General features: G+C 43.7%; 1 protein-coding gene across 1 annotated transcript in view; it reads right to left on the bottom strand.

The window, feature by feature from the left end:
- Positions 1–706: 706 nt before the first annotated feature.
- Positions 707–23,113, bottom strand: part of TTYH3 (tweety family member 3) — a gene marked incomplete at its 5' end in the record, with an annotated part of 73,485 nt that continues 51,078 nt past the window's right edge. Inside the window, 9 exons of the mRNA XM_082490329.1 lie at positions 707–966; positions 8,655–8,730; positions 9,650–9,826; positions 11,849–11,985; positions 12,727–12,819; positions 12,940–13,032; positions 14,291–14,346; positions 21,943–22,018; positions 22,371–22,443. Coding sequence (XP_082346455.1) covers positions 895–966; positions 8,655–8,730; positions 9,650–9,826; positions 11,849–11,985; positions 12,727–12,819; positions 12,940–13,032; positions 14,291–14,346; positions 21,943–22,018; positions 22,371–22,443 — 853 coding nt within the window. The 3' untranslated portion in view covers positions 707–894. The remainder of the gene's footprint in view (positions 967–8,654; positions 8,731–9,649; positions 9,827–11,848; positions 11,986–12,726; positions 12,820–12,939; positions 13,033–14,290; positions 14,347–21,942; positions 22,019–22,370; positions 22,444–23,113) is intronic.

The raw sequence follows: 23,113 nt of genomic DNA, 5'->3' as shown, positions 1-23,113 counted from the left end.
GTGGGTGGCTGGCTCATGTTTGATCTGTGTGTCAACCTCATAAAGGTGGCACCCAGAATGCCATCTGCAAGTGCCTGGGCTTCCCTGATGGGGCAGAGAGGTTAGGTTCAGAGCAATGGACAGGGTAGTTGATTGGTGCTGGGATCCCCCTGCTCCTCCTCAAGAATTCACATACTAGATATAGTGGAAAAGAAAAAGGCATTTTCTTAATGGATTTTGTTTTAGAAAAGTTAAGCAGGGTAGTGGAATGGTTTGCTCTAGAAGAGCCCCAGGCTCCCAAATTACAGTGGATGCACAGTGACACCATGAGGCAGGGGTTTCCCTCCTCCCTCACACAGGGCACCAGACCAGAGGACTCCAAAAATGCTGCATCGTGCTTTGACTCAGCATTCCCTCATCGCACATTAGTCATCAGCACCGAGCCTCTGCTTCTTCAGTGTGCCTCTGACAGGCTGCTGATCCCACTGTAGAAGTGAAGAAGATCTACCACCATCTTTCACCGAATCCTTCTGGGGAACAGAAGGGGGAAAAAAAGGGGGCAGAAGATATTCACCAACTTTTTCCTGACAAGCTACTCTGATAAAGTTGGCCCCAGGCAGGTGGACCCAGTTGCTTGCCTGGGTGCTCTCAGTTGTTTGCCTGCACGTTCTTGCTCTCTCTTGCACATCAGGTACAACAAGGTGAAGGCTGTAATTCAAAAGGGGCTTCCATTCCAATGGGTAGGTACCAGGTTGGAAGGTGGTCTGGACTGGAGAAACAGAAGGAGTTGCACTGGATTTTGGGCAGAACAGCAGGATTGTTCTACGAGGACAGCACAGGGGCACAGCAGTTGGCACATTGTTTAGTCTGACTGCACATGTGGGTTTTGTTTTTTTTTGCTTTTGCTTTTTCATTTTAATGCACACTGCCAGCATCTGGACGAGGTTGGTTGGTGGCGAGGTATTTGGCTCTCATGCTGGAGGTGTACTGGAAGAAGACAAGACAAAAAAACAAAACAAACAGAACAGAAAAGTAAGTCAGAATGACTAATGTAAATGTGGAACCACAGATTATGACCACCTCCCAGCATAAAGTGATTCATATTTACAGCAAGCATATCAAGGAGCTGCTGGCTCAGTCTGACAAGGAAAGTTTCACAAGTCTCTGCGTAGTCCACCCTGAGTAACATTGTCAGCCTGCTGCAAAGATGCTGGCCAGGTCAGTGCAGATAGGCTAATGATTTATCCAAGCTCTCTGCAGAGAAGGAAATTCAGTAGTCATTGACTCAAAAATGCCATACTTCGCTTGGGAGAAGAGAGGGAAATGGAAATGATGCAGATGCAAAAACCCACCTCACACCTTCATCCTCTCTTAGTCATGTTATTGCTTTCAACCATGCCAGAAAAGGAGGTTGAAAAGAAAATGAGTGTGCACTGCATTTTTACATTGCGTTGTATGGCAATGAGGGCATCAGAAGACTGCATGCATCACAGTTTGAAAGAAAAGTGTGGAAGAACGAATCTCTGAACAATTTACGCCCAAGAAAGAACAGACCCTGTCAGGCTGGAAACAGGTTGCCATCAAACAAGATGATATTAGTTAACAGTTATCAGATGGGTAATAATCCACTGTGGCTTGGGATCCAACCTGCCTACTGTGCAGCAGTAGCCAAGACTCCAGCTTGGGGGTGAGAAGAGAAAGTCAGAAAGATGAGAGGTTGTTTTGGTTTGGAGGGGTGTTTTTTTTTCTTTTCTTTTTTTATTTTAAGCAAGGTAATCCAAAACAGCTCCCAGAAGCTACTGAGGTAACATATGCCATTCAGCTTTAAATAACGAGCTGAAAAGCATGTAAGTAATAGCCAGCAGTAAGAACAAAAGACTTTGCCTCTTTATGCCAATGTGTTCAATGCCTTCATCGTGACCACATTACTGCTTCTGGGCTTCTGCTACCATGATACTAACAACCAAGCAACGAGGACAGACATTTTATTCTTCTTTTTACACCAGCTGGAGCTTGAATAATTCTATAATACCCACATCTTACTTCCCAAGAGTGCTCTTCAGCATACTGACTTTTTATCACCTTTAAAACTGAACCACATAAAGCAGCCTGTTAAGCTGGCAGAGACAACCGAAAGGCAGTTCCACACCAGGAGGTATGATTTATCTTGCCCACTGGGAAAGAACATTATGAGGCATCTTTAGGCCCTCAAAAGCTCAGCTGTCCAAAGGGGTTTTCAGAGAATTAACAGTATTTTATCAGTTTTCCTTCAAAGACTGACCCAGGCTGAACCTCTGCACAATAGAAGAGAGAATCTGCTCCTTTGGCAGAGCTGATCCCACCGGCACAAGATGAAGACACCTGTGGCTTATTTGCTCACTCATCTTTTAGTGGCTTCCATAATTGGAAAGTTTTCCACAGAACATAGATCTTAATATAAAACTCTGGCCCAGAAATGGCATCTATATTTAGAAGACAAAGGGTACATCTGTTCTTTCTCTTTTTAAGATTTTTTTTTTTTTGCCAGAAAGAAGGAAAAAGGTAGAAAATACCAAGCTGAGCCAGGTTAAGGACTACATTCTATACAGTTTATTAAATGTGATTACTGTTTCAGAAATAAAGTTTTAGGGCATTATTAAAATATATGACACCAACCTAACAGGCTCAGAGAGACTTAGAAGTCAAAGAACCTTCTCACAGAGTAAGCACAGCAGCAAAATGCTGAAATTACCAGCCAAGCATCATACTAAGAAGAGGGTCTTAGAAGGAAAAATGCATGTAATGGCTCATTTTCCATTTGTATTCTATATGTGACATGATAGGAGATGAGTATGAAAAGAGAACCTCCAGGTGCTAAGGTTTTGTAAGAAGTATTCAGAAAAAAAATAATGTCAGATCAGGAGGGTTATTGTGCATGTTCCTGGACAAGTTATACAGGTTCAGCACACAACATGCAACATCAACTTTCTTCAGAGCATTAAAATCAAGAAGGGCTACTTGATGAACTGCATTTCAAGGATGTACAAAGTACACCCATTGCAGACTGAGAAGTCAAAAAGAATTCACTTCTTCCTACACCAAGAAAACACCCCACTGTTGTTTAAGTGTCACTAAAACAAAATAATCAGGAAGTGATTTGGACAGTCAAGCAGAGGGCACTTTACATTCAGACCTACCTGCAATCCACCACAAGGAACAAATCAAGACTCAGTAGTCAGAGTTAGGGCTGATGTTCTCTCCTTAACTCAGGATTTTTTCACCTTTGTACCTTTTCCCATTACAGTTTAAACCAGTCACTCCTGTTAAAGTGTATTTTTAATGACCATGATAAATATGATTGAAACCTGGAAGTAGAGAGCTAACACTTCACTGCACACCTCATAACCAGCACAGCTCTATCAGTGTGCACTGGATCTTCAGTCACTGTGTCAGACTCCATGTACAAATGCTTTGCTCCACATGCTGTTGACAGTAGTCCCTCATCCAAGTCCTTCAGTGCATCCTCTGCTGGGAAGCAGAGGAAAGATGCTGTGGAATACACAGATCTCAACATCTGGACAAGGCCAGCAGGTGAAGATGTATCAGCAGAAACTTGCCAGTCATATGGATATGAAACCAAACTATATTATCCACAGTTAAAATAACTAAGTCTTTAGATCCTTTAGAAAGTAACTCTAAAGACTTAAAGCCTGAGCACAATTCAGAGCTAAAGAGGTCATGGACTCTGAGATAAAGAGGATACAGTGCCTGACACAGCTATAAGGTACACAGTTGCATTTAGTTTTCTTTAAAGAGGAGCTTTCACAGAAGGTTAAAGAACATGCACAATGCAGTCATTCTTTCACTGCTCTCTCTGGAAGTACCCACGTGCCTATACACCCTCATTTACCCTTTCAAAAACAGCACAGAGGACAAGTTTCATCCCATACCACACTGTCAGCTACCCTAAAAAGAGTACCTAAAAGACTTCTTGTTACTGTTTCTCCTGGTGGCTTGTGCTATTCAACACAGTACACCTCTCAGTCACTTACCAGTCAGCTAGGACAAACACAGCTGATTGCACACAAGTTTATTTTTTTATTTCTCCAAATAAAAAAAGGCTCTCCTTCACATTCAGCCTTGTTGAGGGTATCAACTTTCATAGGTATGGTTTGCCAGCACATACTAGTTAGTTGCTTAATACGTATAGCCTGCGTACAAAGGATTCATTGGTTGCAAAAAAATAATAAGAATAATCAGTTAATTTTAGAGACCATAAATTCTACCAACTACTGTGAACTATGCAGACCACAGGTACTTCACAGCTAACTGAGCTATGCTGGAAGATCACTTACCATATGAAACCATGACTCTGAGTGTAAACCATTTACTATCTGTGGTTAAAAAACCCACACATCTCTCTTTCCAGCTACCCTGACTTTAATTTCCTGCCAGAGCTCTTCAGGTAATCCAATAAAGACCAAAGTTTCTGGATTCAAGTTCTTGAAGTTTGATCCACCTCTCGAATAGCTAGAGCACAGTAAACACACAGAGTTTGGTATCATTAATGTATGGGAGGTACAAGATGCAGGGAAACAGCCAATTCCAGCCAGTGGGTTCTGAATTCAAAGAGACTTAGGTTTTCTAAGACAAAAGAGTAGAGCTTCTGCTTGCTTTGTTTGTTTTTAAAGTCTTGGAAAGAATGCAATGCCTTTTTCTCAGCCCTGCAGACAGCCACATTAAACTCTGGGTGTGACCTTAGGTAAACAGAAGACAGCGCAGGCTGAGATCAGGTCATGTTTCAGCCCAGAGGAGATTTCAGGTCCAGAATGAAGACGCCAGAATTTCACCCCCCACCAAGCAATATTTTATTTCATGGAGTAGACCCATCTAACATTGCTACAATACCAGCTGCAGGAACCAAAAAGCAGAAAAACCACCATATGCTGATGCCCAAGAGCAGTCTTTGCAAGACTTAAGACTGAAGAAAGCTGCGACCCTTTCAAAGGTGCTAGCACCATGCTTCAAGACAAGTTTGTTTGCATTCATGCACCATGGCAGAGGGCATCAAGACACCCGATTCAGACAGCCCCCTTCCCAGCATGTCACAAGGCAGGCAGACAAACAGCAAGATGCAGCAAGAATGCAGACCAAGCAGCAACATGATGGAAAGGAATCCAATGCAAGGCTGACAAAAGTCCCAACAAGAACGGCAGAAAAGGAGAAACAGCAGCTTTATGGACATGTATTTCTGGGAACACAAAGTAAAATACAGGTTGTTGACTGCATAAGTCAAAAGCAACAGGCCCTCTTTTCCAACTGGTACCAAACCCTTCCAGTTACTGTGTGGCTGCAGTTCCCTTGATGGAGCACGCTGTTCTTTGTACCAGATAAGTATGATGAGCCTAAGAGCACTAATTACACCCTATATTCAACCAAGCTAAAAACTGCAAGACCTAATGCAGACCACCTACTCTTTCTATAGGCACATGGCTTCGTCATGGACCACTTGCAAAGGAAGAAACACTGGCTATCTTGGAGGACACCAGCAACTACAGCCCATTAGGAATTCAGACAGTGAAATGGTAAGAGGAAAGCCCTGCTCACAGAGCCCATGGGACATGGATGGGATGATTTGGACACACACAGAACAAACAAAACAGTAAAAGGTTTTGAAACAGAATGAAATAGATCTTAGTGTTTATGTTTGGACCTTCAGGAAAGTTTTTTGTGTTTTTTTTTGTTTGTTTTTGTCTTGTTTTTTTTTTAAAAAAAAACTTGCTCATTTCTCCTTGCATTTAAAGTCAAAAGCTGCACACAGATCCAACAGGCAATGAAATAACTCTTCAGGACAGGCCACCATTACCAGCTAGGATCTTTCAACAAATTAAAAATCCTACTGAGGAGCTTAAAGCATGTGGCAGATAGGTATAGGTGGTTTCGGGCACATGCTGTTATGACTAGTCAAGACAAACAGAACAGCAGCAGGTCCCAAGGGAAGTCAAAAGGTTGAATTAAGACAACCAGTCCCAACTGAAAAGCTGCTAGATCGGTTCTCGTTACTTCTAGAAAAGGGCTTCTTGTGCTGGGAGAACTTTTATTCTGCATTTGAAGTGCAAGGTTAGTTCTACATTTGAGCAGCACTCAGTACTAAGTGTTCAAGCTGTTCTCAAGTGTGGATGTTAAAATTGAAGCTACTGTGAGTTACCCTTCATGAGGCACGGGCACCTATAACCCTCACAACATGCACCAGAAGCCTTTGCAGGGTTGATACTGCTCCTTGAGTCTGCACCTGAGCAAAATTGATTTTAATTTTAATCCTTGGCAGGAAGGAATGGGGTGGGAGGTGCAGAGGGAAGGAATGTGAAGAAATAAAAGGCACTGGCCTGGGATAAACAGTGCAGGGATGAAGGGAGCGGTTGGGAGTGGAGAAGGGGTTGAGCAAGAAGGACCTTTTTTCCAGTACCTGTTCCATTTGCGGGCGCTGTTACCAGTATGTCCGTGCACTGTCCGAGGGCTTAAGCTGCCAGCTCATATGGCTGCTACTGTCCATGGCAGCCAAATACAACTGTGATGACGCAAGAAAGAGAGAGAAAAAGAGAGTGCAGCCTCAACGTGCATGAAAAACACAGTGCAAGCAAGTGAAACGCCGTGGTGTGTGTCAGCAACAAGGTGGGGTCTACAACCCTAAGGGAATAGCCCTGTGGCAAGAAGGAGAAAACAGAAGGAATGAAAGAAGGGAAAAAAACCAAACAAACAAAAAGCCAGGAAAAGTAACGGACAAACAATGCAGCAGGATCATCACATCTTAGTTTTCACCATTTGTTCACAGAAAGCTAAACAGAACGTATCAGCTCTGTCCACCCACTGGACATAACCTGTTTGGATGGTTATCCCCACCTCCTCCCTCCCCAAAAGAAGCAGGGACATGTGCATTGGTATTCCCTTTTCATCTCTCTCCTCCCACAGATGATTTGCTACAAAAGGTTGCAAGTTCTTCTGCCTCAGTACAGTCTCAGCCACCTGGTATGGAGAGCCGTGAACACAAAAATCACAGAAAAGCCCCCTTCGCTGCTGCCTGCCAATAAGAGAGTAGGCAGTATTTTTCTTCTTTCCACTGCCTGTCTACTATCAGGCTGATCCTCCAGAAAACACATTAATCTTATAGCCTGTTCCTTGCCTTGTTTAGGGAGAAGGTCCCCTTGTCTATATGAGCAACACCACACTCTCCTCCTCCAGCTCCTGCACTTCCCTACAGCCCATATTGATGTCTGTGAAGTCAAAAAAACTCATCTTTATCTATTGTCAGAAACCAGCCTAAGGCACCAGGACTCAGATCCCCCCCTCAGGGTATTAACACGAACAGCTACTGAAGAACCAGAGAACTTCTTGCACAACTAAATCCCCTGCAGAAAGGAGCGTGCTTCCTCTGAAGCAGAAGAGCTGTAGGGGAAGGGGAAGCAGGACCTTGGTCTACACACACTGAATGAAGACATGCCTTGGCAGTACCAGAGGGACAGTGCCCTTCATTCAATAGGAAACACCAGCAGTAAAGCACTTGCCACACTGTACTGGTGTGCAATGTCAGTGCTTCTGAGGACCATCTTGTTGCTGAGAGCAGGTAATGCTACCAGAGGTTGCGATCAGAGTACCACCAGGGATCAGGGAACACTCTTCGTGAAGGTTGAAGAGGTTTGGCCAAGTACAGAGACAAGGGTCAGCTCTCCACACTTTCCACTTTCCTACAGCAAGATGAGCTGGTCATTTTGAAGTGAAAACATGAATGTGATGTCCCCTTTTCCACCACAATTCCTATTCCTTCATCCTCCAACTTAATCTTCTTCCCCTTCCCATAAATTTGAGCCATGCACCACAGAGCGTATTTTCTTTACCTATACCTGAAGACTGGTTAAGCAGCATGCTACTAGTCATCCTCTGTATTCACACCCCCATGTCAGTGAGCACTGTGATGGCATGTTCTCCAAGTTCTGGTGTAAGGCTACAGGATGCAGTGAAGGAGGGCAAGATTCATCTAGTTCTTACACGTACACAAAGGCAAGCCCATGTTTTATCCAGCACACAGAAATGGCTATCAGGTCACTCCAAATACCAAAACCTTCCATGAAAGTGTTTGCATTTTGGTTTTTTTTTTTCCTCCATAGGAAATTAAATACAAAAAATAGATTCTAAAGAAAGTAAAACAGTTGTGAAAGAAAGATTTAAAAAAAAAAAAAATCTCAACAAAAAAAATACAGGTTTCATCCTACCATCCCTTTAGGACAGATTAAGGAGAGAGGTTCAGCAATAACTCTGAATTTACTGTTTTAACAAGTTTTGTTTTAAACTTGAGGAACCAATGCCACAGATAGCAAGTACACTGCATGCAAGTGAATCATCCTGCTGAAGTCACCCACCAAGATACTCATGCACTTCAGTGGTGGCAGGACTGGGCCCATAGGATTAACAGTGTTAATAGATTGAGTTTTATTCTTATTATGTGCAATGTCCAAAGTAGCACAGCAGGGTTTTATTCCCCATGGCAGGTGAGACACGGCTTGTCTATTCAAATTGCTGCCATTTATGGGCCAGATCCTGTGTTTGGCTGCACAATCAGCTCCCTTGAGAGTATACAGGAGTGGTAAACGTGTATTCCCCAAAGTTGCTGAAGCAGAGAGGAGCAGTAAAGAGAGACTTACTGAGGGAGGTGGGGACTCCCGGCCAATGAGCGGGGTATTCTCGCAACGGGGGTTCTGGAAATTTGCATTCTGGCTCCTAGGAAAGGAAGACACACATGGTAACAGGGGGTATGTGTCACACTTCTGTGGGGAAGGTCTCTGACGGTGACATGGGACAGAGTATATGCACCCCCAGAACTACTGTATTAGGTCAGTCTCACTCAAAGCTTTTCTTACAGGCTAGGTGGGTCCCCCTTTTTCAGACAAGGGCACAAAACTAGCATTATTTTCCTCAGATTAAGCACCATCTTCACCCTCTTACTCAGAAGGGCCCACACTGAATCATGCCAAGTGATTTAAAAATAGGTGCGTGTGAAAATCTGCCTTCCTGCAGTGTTAGAATTGCCAAGCTGCAGAAATGGAGATAAAATGAGGACAAAGTCTGACAGGAAGAAAAAAAAAAAAATGATGTGCCAGCCCCAAAGAGATGGGCCCTGAAGGTAGTCCGAGTGAGATCAGGGTTTGGCACTTCTGGAGAAAGTTCTAAAGATTCCACCTGGACTAGGTAGCTCCAGACTGCAACAGATGTCAGAGCTGCCTGCAAATATTGTGGAAGGAGCTGGCAGGTTTTGACTTGGCTCTCAGTCTCTCAAGAGGCTTAAAAAAAAAAAAATCTTCTGGCGAAACTGCTCTGTCTGAAGAATCAAGTCTTTTGGGGATCAGAATCACTGTGTGATAAGGAGCCCGGACAATACTTTCCTACCTCTTTTCTCTAGACAGATTTCTAAATCCCACAGGACAAACCGTTCGTATGTTGGAGCATGCTGTCTAACACAACTCTTTCTACTGCAGCACATTTAAGCTATTCTATTCTCCCAGTAGATGCCAATCAGAAAACATGCCTCATTTCCACTGCTTGGTCTGAAGTGCCAGCCTCACAGCACTTCACGACAACAGAAATCAGAGGGAAGCAACCTGGACAAGCTGCAATACAGCCTTCTTGTCGGGATACTCACATGTATTCTGTGACAGGAGCATTGCTGACTGTGTGTGCTGCTGCTGGAATGCTGGTCTCACTGCCATAACTACTCCCACAGCTATAGAGGCTGGGCATGTGCACTCTGTACAGATTATCGTGTGTTTGTCTACTCCCTTGAGCAGCTGATTCTTCTTCCCCATCATCATCTGAGCTTCTGCAAGAAGGAGAAAAAGTTCCTCCTAGAACCCTACAATTACCCCATATGTGGGGTTTGCAGGAAACCATGGTAATCCTAGGAACCTCCCAACCATCTTCCACACCTCCACATTTATACCCATTTGGGATGCCTCAGGGTGGCAGTGTCAAACACAGCCTACACCACAGTGACTCAGACCTCCCACAGATACCATCTGGACTTTTACACTGTGTGATCCCCTATGGTCTTCTCTCAGGGCTTCGCAGACAGCGCAGTTCTACAGCTGTCCAGTCATACAACCAAAGGATGGACACACATCCTGAAATACACAGCACTCTAAAATAAAAAAAAAAAAAAAAAAAAAAGAGAGAGGCAGTGGGGATGTAGTGCCATGCGCCTCACAGGAAGCATCCTTCAACACTGCAATCCGCATCTTCCCATTTCTTGTAGCGATGTCCAAAGAACTTTCAAGGATAATTCTTTGTAGACTTCTCTGAACTCCCATTCTGGTTACAAAGGGTCTACTTCAGCTTCTCACAAAATCTCAGAAGTCTTTACAGAGACTAAGTTGCAACATTTGTGTCTGGAGGCTCTCTCAGCTCATCAATGACAGGATTTTAAACCCATTTTAATGCAGAGCAGAGCCAGTTTGCCAGATGGTTTCTTCTTCCCTTCCCATAGTATTCTCTTGTCCCTCCTATGTAATATACACTACTATTTTAGATCCCTAATTGTAGGATGAAGCACCAAGATTTGAAATCTATTTTAGTGACACTTGACAAAGCTAGTAAAGCCATCTACATGAAACACTTTGTTGCTGAGGGGAGACAGCATGGACATCGCTAAAACATCCCAAACATCAGCTGCAGTTTCTGTACCACAAGGTGGCACTGAAGATTTATTCAGGGAACTGCAGCCTGCACAGTCTCTTACAGGCAATGAAGTATGACACCCTCCACCTCCCGGAGGGAGGCAGAGGAAGAAATGGTGCTCCGGGGAATGCAAGAGAGAATCCTTCAGTTCACAGCAGCAGCCTGAGCCTGCTGGGGTTGGCAGGGCAGGTAGCACAAGAGATAACACTGGGTAAGCCTTTCTCCTTCAAACGGGCAGACTGCATTCTCTTCCTGATACCGCCTCTGCAGCTGCATGTGGAAGAGGTAAGGAAACCTGCCATTTTCTTAAGTGCTGTTCTGACGCATTTCCCAAGGCTTTCTCTGTGGGCACTGCAGGCCTGGCGGGCTCTGGCTTCCTGCTATTGTTCAGGATGTTCCATTTTACTTTGAACCTTGAGCCTGGGCTTAGACCACAAAAGTCATGTTTGAGGACCACAGAAGAGAACTTGCTGCAGTCTACTGCTCTTCTGCAAGAACAGAAAGCTCAAAGCTATTTTAATAGCTACGTGTGGTACAGCAGCCAGTCAGTGAAACGAAGGTTTGCTCAAGACTCACTGATCAGCCTGGTTACCATCATTAATACCAGTTCCAAACAAGTCTGCTGTTAGATGATTGCCACCAATTTGCAAGTATCTCATCTGCCCATGCTCTTGCTAACAAGACAGTTCCTGGTTTCTATTAGTTATGCAAGTCAGTTGCCCCAGTGTGAGCAAAGCCAAAAAGGCAACTGTGAACTGCTTCTCATTCCTATTCTCTTTCCCATACTTGAAGAAACGCCTCAAAGCAATGCAAAGGAGTAGGTATTTTACAGAGATGGTACATAATTCAAGCATTACTTCTCTCTACAACTATAATCATTGATCTCTCACTTGACTCATAGTCAGTCATACAGTGTACTGAATACTCCGCATATGGTATTCCAGTGCAATAAGGTTCAGATGTAAATATTAACCACAGCCAGAGCAAAAGCCAAGTTTGAGGTTGTTTTTTTTTTTTTTCTGTTGGACCTGTGCTTATAAAGCCTCATCCCTCAGACTCCTGGGATCATATGGGAAAGAGTTCCATATGCTCGTGGGCACAAATCCAATAGCCAGTCTTCATTAGGAAAGAGCTCTACAATGCTACAGGATCTAAACCCTCTCTATACCTCTTTTGCTGCCAAGTGTGTGGGACGCTGCACACAATGGAACTGAACATGAGGGCTGTGACAAAGGAGAAGAGAACCAAGTAGATGAGGCCTTCCACTCCATCATAGCAAAAGCCCGTCAAAGCCTGGACGTAATCCTGGAGAGAGAAATGAACAGTTTCCTGATCACTAGAGAGTTAACATTGAGCTCTAATTCAAAAGTCCTTCCCCTACTACAGTCTCCGAAACAACTTAAGAGATCATAGTTCTTTTTCCAGAGCATATTTCTATTTTACTTTCAGGGACCTCAAGTGTTTTTCATAACTGATCTAACCCTTATTTCCCCTCACAAAGCCCAGCTTGGATTTAGATGTGGAAATATTTTTAATTTCACATAATAAGACTTTGAGAGAGAAGGAAAAAATAAAAGCCAAGGCAAGTTTATCAACCCAAGTTAAGATACCACATTTCTCATTAAGCCTCTCTCTCAGCTCCCTCACTACGTCCCATTGCCCAGGAACACAAGCATGGGCTATCTGTTTCTCTGCCTCCACAACTGCAGCTAGGGCAACAGTTAGGCCATGCTATACTGCAGCTATAAGGCACTCCACTCCACAGGAAAGGCAACTAGCTATGTGCTATAGAAAAAAGCCCTGAAGGCCCCTGAAACCTTAGGGCTGCAGCTTGTGGATGTAAAGGCACGTTATCTATGTTGATCTTTAAACAGAAAGCTAACTTGATCCAAATTCCCATTCTCCTTTCTGCTGGAGTCAATCAGTAAAAGCTGTTGTAAACTGTTTTGGCACACCAGAGATTTGAAACTCCAAACTAATCAGGATGCTACAGGCTCTGCACCCCCTTTGCTCTTTCTTACCTCAAGCCCGGTACTGAGTACTCACCAAATGCAGGCTCCGACAGTCTACTAAAGCTGTCAGTTGCTGTAAGTTGATCTCTGTTGAATTTAAAACCTCCTGAATCCGAGTAAGATACTCCTGTAAGCAACAAGCTAGTGATTACAGCAAGGAAATGGCTTAGCAGGAGCTGATCTTGGGCTTTGTACAAGGGTAAGGGAAGCCAGAATGCACAGGGAGAGCAAACTCTCCTTGAGTTACCTTGGAGGTGGGGTGCTCTCTGCTTGCTGACCTCATGAGTTCCATAACATCATCTTGCATTTCCACCAGAGCCTTGTGACTTCCTGACAGCTTCTGCTCAACACAAAACATGCAATGTTTCAGCAACTCAGGTCACATGAACCAACAGAACTCCTGGGAAGAGACTTAAATCCTACTTCCCAAATATTGAAGCATAATTTGTATGAACGGTACAAGTTAAGGATGTCTCAACTGACATGGGTGCAGCTGCAACAAGGTTAAGTTTGACTTTTACCAACCTGGAAGAAGTACAGACAGAAAGAAGAGGGAAAGAGAAGAATCAAAAAGAAAAAGAAAACCAACCACAACCACATACACAAACAAAAACATCTATGCAGCTGAGGCCAGCTCCAGGATAGAGGAGAGAAAGACACAATGCACTCAGGTTCTCACCACAGAGCACAGCTGGATTTTTCTATTAAAACAGATGGCTGAGAAAGATTTAATGTTAACACTAGAAGTTGTTTGTATTAGGGTGCAGCCTTCTCATCCCATTAAAGCATCCATGGGAATTTCACATGCAATAGCATGTCAGAGTATACTGAGCAACCAGAAATGCAACAGATGGCAATGGTGCATCATACCACAGCTTGAAGTGTTCTTACCCCACCCTTTAAAACAGAGGAAGACAAGACTTAAAAAATCCTAAATATAAACGGTGAAGCAGCTGGTGTCTGCCAAATGGTGGGTGGTGTGGGTTCATTCTGGCCTCTGATACATACGACAAAGTTTGGGATGGGCCCAGGTGCTGTTCCTCAGCCCCCACACAAAAGAATAATGACTCACATTTATACTTCAGGATACAAACTCTTCAACATCCAAGGGATTTAAGAGGCGTATGTGAGAATCACTCCCTCACCCACAGAAGTGGCTGCATTTTGGGAGTGGGGTGTTGCCACTGTTTAACCCAAAAGAACCTGCAAGAAATGACTCAAAGCAGCAAGTATGTAGTTTCCCACCCTGGCATTAATTGTGGGTGCTCTGTCTCCTCATTGCTGCTCTTTTGAGAGTGCCATGTAAACAGAGGTGCCATGAACAAAGCCATGATCTTCACCACATCACACACAGGCCCTTCTAAGAGGGCATCTTGAACCTGAAGCTATGCAGGTAGTGATGAAGTTGGAAAAAAAAACTGCTCAGCAGATTACAGTGCCACCTCTTTCACAGCTGGAAAGTAGCTACCAAAGCTTTACCAACAGGTGGAGTATTCCCTGAAGCTAACAACTTGCTGCATGCTGGCATCAAAAGCCTTTAACCAATACCCTGCAGGACTAGGAGACGCGATGAAGAGAGCTAGGATGCTTACACTCACCTGCTGGAAAGGGTTGGGGTATCCAGAACTGCAGGTAATGTAATAGCGGAGAGTATCTACAGAGACAAAAAAAAAAAAAGAAAGTTATGCTACATACGTTGTTCCAGCTTTGCAGTATTTTTATGACTGCCACGACAGAGGTGTTAAGTTCTGAAGGCAATATGCAAAATGAAAAATGCAATATAAGTAAAATCACTTCCCTCTCTCCATGTAGAATTACAGTGCATGGATGGCACTAGAGAAAGGTATGTAACCTGCCTTTGGGGAGAAAAGAAAGATTTGTTTGTGAACAGAGAAAGGCAATGGGGCTGCCGCACTTACATAGTTAGATGAAACATCCAAAAAGTTTTATTCAGAGGTCAACACTATCCACAGTATAAACATAAGACAATACCTCAGTCTAGGATAAATCCAACTGCATGTTTAATTTCTGCAACTTTTAAGTGTCAGAATACCATTCTACAGTCACAGAAAGCAATCGCAGACTGCTGCCTAAAGCACATAAAGAGACAACTCAACTTTCCGCCAGTTCAGCTCACCAGCCAGGTCACTACACAACCACAAAAATGTTAGCACAGGAGAGGTAGTAGTGGTGATATAAATACAGGCTGCTATCAAAAATACCTGTGGAAGCATGCCATTGGGCCGAAGGAGGTGCACGCACACAATCCTGTGCTACTACATAATGCTGAATATACCACTTACTAAATGTACAAGTCCACGCATTTAAAAGAAAAAAGGGCAAAAAAAAGACATCTTTACAACTGGAGATTCTTCTGTAATGTTTAAGGAGAGACTGGTTTTAGTGTTCTGTAGAAAAATGTAAGAAAGTCCTCCTAATTCAAGAAAATAATAACTTTCAGTATGTTATTTCCTAAAAATGGTATCACTTTGAAAGCAAGTGAGGAAATGGATGGATGACAACAAGTTCTTGTTTTTCTGGCACATATTAGGGATGAACAAGTAAATAGTCTGTTTTATGACGGATGTCACTTGCACACAATTACATTTTGTAATCTAATTACTTTAGATTAGATTAGACTTTAATTATACTTCAAGTAAAATTAGACTTCAAGTAAAAAGAGCGCACGTCATTTGTTTTGCATCCTTCTTTTGAACTTATGCCAAAAAGGTATTTTTGGTATTGAGTCAATACTGAAGATTTGATCAGGAAAGAAAGCTCTTTACCATGTATTAGAATAACAACAACATATTATCTGTTTAAGGGACCTCAGATCATTTGCTAGTAACATGCCCAAAGTTAGTCTTGGTACTGCATAGCTCTACCAGTAATCACACTACAGCGAAGACACGCTCATTAGCTTCCAGGTGAGACTGTTAAAGTGCTCTGAAAGCAGCATCACTTATTTCCAGGCTTGATACACAGATTTATTTATCCTCATTAAAGCGTGTATGAAACCAGCCTGGTGCCTTCATGAGCCCTCCATAACATTACAACTGCCAGCACGCACAAGTGACAATTACCAGGCTTTCCCCTGCCATTCTCAATAATGCTATGGAGAGAGGGAGTTCTGAAAGACTTGATCATCCAAATACTTTTAGATTATTTCTCAAACATTTACAGTTCCTTTTCAGATGAATGGAAGAGTGTCAGCTCAGCAAAAGCAAGGGTGATTTTTGCTTGGTAAAGATGACAAATGCCCTAAAACACACATACACTCTGCACATTTCCCCCTGACTAGCATCCTTTTCTCCATTCTTTTTAATCTTCTGCCTGTGACTTTCAGTAATGCATATACCAGGCTGCAAAGGTATTCTAATCAGTCCCAACTCAGAAATCAGTAAAAGGCACAACCACAAGTGAGCGGAGCTGTGAAGGAAGCAGACCTGCCTGTATCCTGACTCTGCTGTGCTTCCCATAAATATTGAATGCACCTTTCGGCAAGCCAACACACTGGAGACCCAGTGGTACAACACAGACTGTCAGCTCCTGCACACTGGCAATGCAACCTGACAGCTGTTATTTATAATTCATTAGCCTACTTTGGGGCAGCTTCTGCCAGCTGCTCCATCTCCCCCCTCCCCCCAACTCTTTCTCTGGGATGACTTATATCTCCCCATCCAAGCCTCTAAAGAGCAATTAGCAAAATCTGGGTAGATAAGGGGGCAGCAAGAATTGCTTTGTGTGCCTCGCTTTAGGCAGACCACACAAATGACTGTCCACAACTATTGAGCCAAGGAAAGGACTGCTCCTCCCTGGCTCGTTAATCACACTCAATGGCTATGGAAAAATGGGTTAAAATGCACCTGTGCTGAGAGAACAGCATAGCAACAGCAATCCACAGTATCACATGGAGTGACCTAAAGGAGTTGTGATCTCATTGACTATTTAGTGGTTTGTTGCTTTAAAATAAAAGTTTCTTTTAGTCTCCCACAGAGCTATCAAGTTTACATCACCTTTGTAGGTGCATTAAGTGGTGTGACATACTGCTAATACAGAGCTCCAGAAACATTTCTTCAGGGCATTCTGGATCATCCCTGCTGGGCAGATTACAGATGAGAGGTCCTGATATCACCCTAGTTTGCAGCTTGTAAGCCCAGGATAAAGATTGCTGGTTACAAGTGAAGTGAAAATCAGTACAGTGAAATAAGTGCTTCCCTTGCTTCACCCTGGAAGGCAGGATCAACAAGGCTTCACTGTGGTAGCGCTGGCTTTGCGGCTGACAAGTGTGACATTCCGTACATAAAATGTGCTTTCCAAAATGGCAAAGCCAGCAGGAGCAGCTTTGCCCTGCACTGAACCCAGTGTGCTAATAGCTGTGGTGCTTTAAAACTGAAGCTACAATAGGCAGTGAAGCTGCCTTAAAGTGATCCTGTGCTGCAAAGCCTGGAAATTAAAGGGAGCGTGACCCCTGCCTTCATACTACCAGGATGGGATAGAGGAAAGAGCAGGAGGCACTTTCACCAGTTTTAAATCTGGTGAAGGCTATCCTGTGCAACACTAAATCTCACATTTCTGTCCAGAATACAGCTATACTAACCCATCATTTGCACTCTGCTAACAGCTCCAGGCAATTTCTTTCTATAATTATCTTTCCAATGCATTTTCCTTTCACAGAAAATTCCTGAAGGTTGGATCTGATTTTCTGAAGCCGGCCTTTAGGCAATTTAGTTCATAGAAGGGTTAGGCAGGGTCACATTTGCAGCTGCCTATGCCTGCTGTTGCTAACAGCAATCCCCCTGACCCACGCTCTTGGTGCACAGGCAGTGTGGGAGCAGAAGGCAAGGAAGGGAACTACCCAAAATGCTTTATTTTTGCAAAGTCTGTTTTTCCTAGAAAGGAAAGTAGAACTGCCTACTAAAGACAGCTTCAGCTGCTAGAACTACTTACTGCCTCTGCAACCATGGAGACTTACTATTCACTTCAAAGCCCAGCTGAAATGCAAAAATGGCATTATGCACCTGCCAAAAGGCAGTGAGAAGGTCTGTAGGGTAAAGAGCTACCAGAAAAAAAGATCCTAGTTAAAAAAAAAAAAATCCCCACATCTAGTACATCTTTTCCCAGCCCTTCTTCATCTCTACTTGAGCATTCTCTAAGCAGCTTGCATTTTACATATACACCCAGATGAGACTGTCTCTGTGGGTTCAATCATCAGAGAAATTTGAAGTATATCACCTGCGATGTCAAAAGACGACAACTTTTGGCCAGATTTTCTTGCCCAGGTAACGTCCTCCACCAGGAATTCTTTTTCTGACAGCAAAGGGAGGTATCTGCATAACATTTGTATTTCTCTCATATATGCTACTCTTGCACTGGTAAAATCAGTCATTCCAAGCCTTCAGCAAAGAGCTTGTAGCCATCCCACGTCCTCCACTCAAACTTTCTGTTAATCAGGGGTTCAACAAAAAACCCATGCAGCTTCTCAATGCCAACATCAGCTCAGCAGGATTCTCGAGCGCGCTTCTTTAGGCAAAGTTTTTCTGCAGTGCTCGCTGAACTCAAGTAACTGTGCAACCACCACATGCCCCATGTGAGGTTTTTGTCCTGACCTTACTTCTCAAGAGGAACTGGAGGTGATGGCAGTGTCAGTCCTCTGTTTCATTCAGCTCTGGGCTTCTAAGATGAGAGTGAACCAGCAAGAGACAAATTAGGAGGCTGCACGCGACAAGAATGCTTGCTGCTTATGTCTGAGTAGCAAAGTCTCAGCACCCAGCCTGACCAGTTTGGCTGGACTGGAGGTAAAAGGCTCCAATAGCCATCCCCCGAGGTTTGCAGTTCCTTCAGATGAAGGAATTGTCTATTCACCACGCAGATTTTCAGTAAGAGAATCTGGAGAAAACTCTTCCTGTTGTTTAGACAGATTGTACCTTTTTATTTAATTTTATGCAATAAGTCATCTGATAACAACATAATATCAATGAAAAAAGAATGATACTAGAAGATGGCCTCCTGCTTTGAAAATAAACATCTTGGCTGCACCAAGTCTTTTTACGAGCAGCAGGAGCTGATTATACAGCCACTGTTCAACTCCATTGGCTTTATTGCAATTAATGAATGCTGGGTGAGTTAGGCACACATGTCAGCCTCTTCTGCAAAATGATCCAAGTCTCTCCTTCTCCAGGAAACCTGCAATAAGGATTTGCCCCATTCCCCCTCCTTTGTTTAATGCAGCATATTTTACCTCCAAAACAAGGACATCCCCTCTCCAGCTGAAAACATGACAACAATAATAATGCACTTAATCAGATTATTCTCAGCTCCATTAATTCTATTTAGATTTGCAAACAGCAATTAATACACAAACAGGAATATTAACATACTAGTTGCCCAGTATCCAACACAGTTATTTTTCTATGAAAACTTCTGTAACCACCACCACCAAAAAAGCATTGCAAACATGCAAACCTAGACGATTCAGTCCTAGTATGAATGCCAGAGCATAGGGCTGGGAATATTACAACATCTTATATTAAAAAAAAAAAAAAGTAAAAGTAGTGATTAAAGGGAAAAATTGACCCAGCACTACAAAGCTTCTTAAGATTACCTGTTAGTTCTTATATCCTTAAGAATAGATGGCAGCCCCTAGCCTAGTATGCCATACGCCAGCACTGGCCAAAAGCAGACACCTAGGCAAGACTGCAAACACAAGTGCCCTGTCGGCCCAAATTCAGCTCAAGTGATTCCCAAGGTAAAGGTGATTCCTACACATACGGCAACTCCCAATGGATTCTTCTTCCATGGGCTAACTGAGCCCCTCCACCCACTCACACCCTCTCTTAGTCATCTCTTTTCTGAACTGAAAAAATGCATGGTCAGATACACTGTGGTGAAACTAGCCAGAGCAGTCTTGGTGTGTTTCGGCCTCATCTGTCTACGCTGCTGTTGATGTTGGAGACCATCACCTACAGGGCAGAGGCAGCAAACCAGAGAGCATGAAGAGTCCGTGCAGTGGAACTGGGAGCCTTCAAACAGGGCAGCTCCCTCCCAGAGGGCAGCATCGATACTGGCTCCCAGCTGCCTGCCCTGTCTCCTTGAGCTCGTCACTCTCTTTGTATATACAGCTCAACTGATCACAAAGCAGCTGCTACAATCTACAGTCAAGCATATTAAGGGATACCAACACTTATTTTGGAATTTCAAAGATGTTTCTAAAGAGACATTATTGTGATTAAAGTGTCATTGAGCAGTGCCACACTGCAGACCTCATGTTGTGATTTTCCTTCCTGCTCAAGTGTCCAGGATGGTCCAGACATTGGGGACCAAGAGCTATTTCTGTAGCTTCCTAATCACAAAGTATGACACAGCAGTGAAAATCCACATGGGAAGGCAGAACATTCAACCGTGTCCCAGCCAGCTGCCTAGTGTGATGGCAGGCTCAGAAGTTAGACTGATTTCCTTCTGAAAAAAGGAAAAGGCGCTCACAAATGCTCAACGGCTGCCTAACAGCAGGGAGCTGACACACCAGCAGCCCACGGAAGGGGCCACCCTTCCAACTCAAGCCTGTGACAACACCTGCTCTTCCTCCTCTTCAGTGTTTCTCTTAGACCCGTTCACTGTTATTTATGGAGCCTTAACAACTGTCATAACTGGTGGTGCTGCCAGAACAGAGCCTGATTTCACCCGGGGGAGGTGACTGTCCCTGCCAGGGGAAACAGGAAGAAGGACAGGAATGTCACTCCTGCACTCACCATTAGCCTCTACATGAATGATACCAATTAACAAAAAACTGCAGGAGCCAAGCAGACAAGGACAACTGAAATGGAGAAGTACCACAAAGGGGCATTTCTTCTGTTTCCCAGGGTCAATCTAATCAAACTTGCTCCAGAGCTGATTTGAGTTACCAAATTATTACAGCACACAGCCAGCATCAGATATTTCCCTTTGGCCTCACAGACCCATTTGCCTCCTTGAAAAACTAGGAGGCTAGCTTGGTACCTGAAGCCACATCTTCATCACCTTCACAGTCAAGATAGGATTTTCATCTTGCATGGTGTTAAACATTCATTCTCTTCCCTTATTGTATTTCTTTGCTACAAAGGGAGCTGCCTGGCTCTATCCTCTCTTTCCCAGGAAACCAAGAAATAAGGCATTCCAAAAATAAGCCATAGGGTGGTAATATCAAGCATACATAGTCTTTTATACTACATTCTGCCTCCAGACACAAACATTTCTTATTGCTTCCAATCCCCACATCCTCAGCCACAGCTACATACCTAATTTCCTGTCAGTTGCACAGTAAGAGGCAGCATTTGGCTAAGCACACAGCCATACACTAGACCTTCTGTACACAAGGCAAAGATTCTCTGATTCCACTAAATAAGAACCAGGAAAACCACAAGTGGCTCCTTCTGCAAGTCACTGTCATTGCTTGTTTATGCTTTATCATACACAGATATATAGAGGAACGATCAGAGGGAGAGGAGGTAGGAGAAAGCCACAGTTCTGAAAGCCACTTTTGCCCCCCTGAGGTTCAAACTGGAGTCATCCCTCATCTCACCAACCACTTCAGCCTAAATTAGGAGCCACAAACCCAAAATCCATCAGTGCTTCTGCTGGATGCCACTGTGATGCAGGCATATTGCTTTAAATGTAACAGGATAAACAGAGCAGTCAAAATACTGTATTTGTAATGGAACAGGAAATTCGTACTCCTCTGTGGCTGTTTCCATTCATTTAGCCTTTAAATTAGCTTTAAAGAGAATCTTATTTATAACCATCATTAAAAGAAAATATATATATGTTGATAACAGATATAAAAATAAGTATTCTAAGTTCAGGAATGTCAACCCAAAAGCAAGTTTAAAAAATGACAACTCAAACTGCACACTACTATTGCTGCAGTTCTGTCACTTAGAGAACAAGATTCAAGAGTGCTACACTAAATGCAAATAAAAGTAATCCAGGAATTTCTGTTACATCTTATCAGTTGTTTCCACCTAAGGGCCAAGACAGAAGAAAGATTTTGAGAGCTCTTCTGACAAAGAAAAGCATACATGTGCACTTCTGACCAGCGTATAAACGCTTCTTTGGGAAGAACATTGGTTTTCCAGAGCTCCACACACATCTGCTTTTCCCACTGTATGCAAGCTCCTCTGTTCCAAGCAATGCCTTAAATTCTCAGCCACTGCCATGCTCCTGTGTGACAGCTGGAGCCGCAGTACCCCGTGCCAAAGTCAGTCCCAGCACTTACCAGCACTAAGCACTGCATTCTCTTCAACCACTTTGGAGACGTAAGCATCTGGGTTGATGCAGAAGTCACTGGAGCCCTAGATAGGTGCAAGACAAAAGGGAAAAGGAATATCAAAGAACAGCAGTATCAAAGAGCAGTTGAGCCAGGTTAACCTCAGGGAACGCTCTACTATCGGGAGGTTTCAGATGCTGAAGTCTCCCATCATCATCCCCACTAGCGCTGCTTTACACAACCGCAGCAGTGCTGGAGTACTAACTAGCACACCGCACCATGGAGGAAGGAGGAGCTCTGTACTTTTCATAGATGCAAATTGCTAGGCCAGCTACTTAGAACAAGATGCACTATAAAACAGGTACAGTGTAACATTAATCTCCTGTCAGATAAACCTGCAGCAAAGGGTGAACGGGACTTGGATCAGAGCCACTTACCACAGCGACAGCCAACTCCAGACCCAGGGATCCCCAGCTGACAATCAGGGCAAACACCCCAAGCAAGCACACCCTGTGGGAGACAGACAGATGGCAGATGTAGAAGCACAGATTTCAAGCAGATCCTTTCACAAGATGTATTATTTGGAGTCCAAAGCAATTACCAAACCCCCCAAACTATCAACCACTGTATCTTCACATAAACCATTCAATTTTACATGTCGCAGACAGCAGCAACCAGAGAAGTTTATGTCCAGTTGTTGCTTCCCACCTTACCTGGCCCTGGGGCTGCAGGGGAAGGAAGAAGGGGGTGGAAGCAAAGTCTCACCCTGCTTCTAGCAGGGAAGCCAATGACACGGGGGTAGCCGCAGGGAAGGCAGATTGGCAGATGAATGACTACAATCCCATCGCCTCCACTATCCCCACACTGGACTTTACTTTCTAAGTTCAAAGCTATTCAAAGGAAAAATATCTCATTAAAAAAAACCCACCCCAAAACATAGTGATATAAAACTGGACAAATCTATCCTGTTTCCAGAATAAATGGGCTTAAGTGTAAGCACTGCACGGCTACAGACAGTGGGAGGGAACACTCAGCCTGTGTTAGGACACCTGACTTTGGTTCCAGGCTGTGTGCATCTGGACAGCACCTAAGCATCCCACATAGCCCCCAGAAGAGAGACAGTCACCTGCAGGCAAACAGTTCAGAGCAACAGTTTAGGTGCCTACCACAGCCACGCAAG

Source organism: Vanellus vanellus (genome assembly GCF_965231255.1).
Source record: "Vanellus vanellus genome assembly, chromosome: 14".
NCBI lineage: Eukaryota > Metazoa > Chordata > Aves > Charadriiformes > Charadriidae > Vanellus > Vanellus vanellus.
Note: the sequence above shows the minus strand (reverse complement) of the source record. Positions and strands in the feature narration are given on the sequence as shown.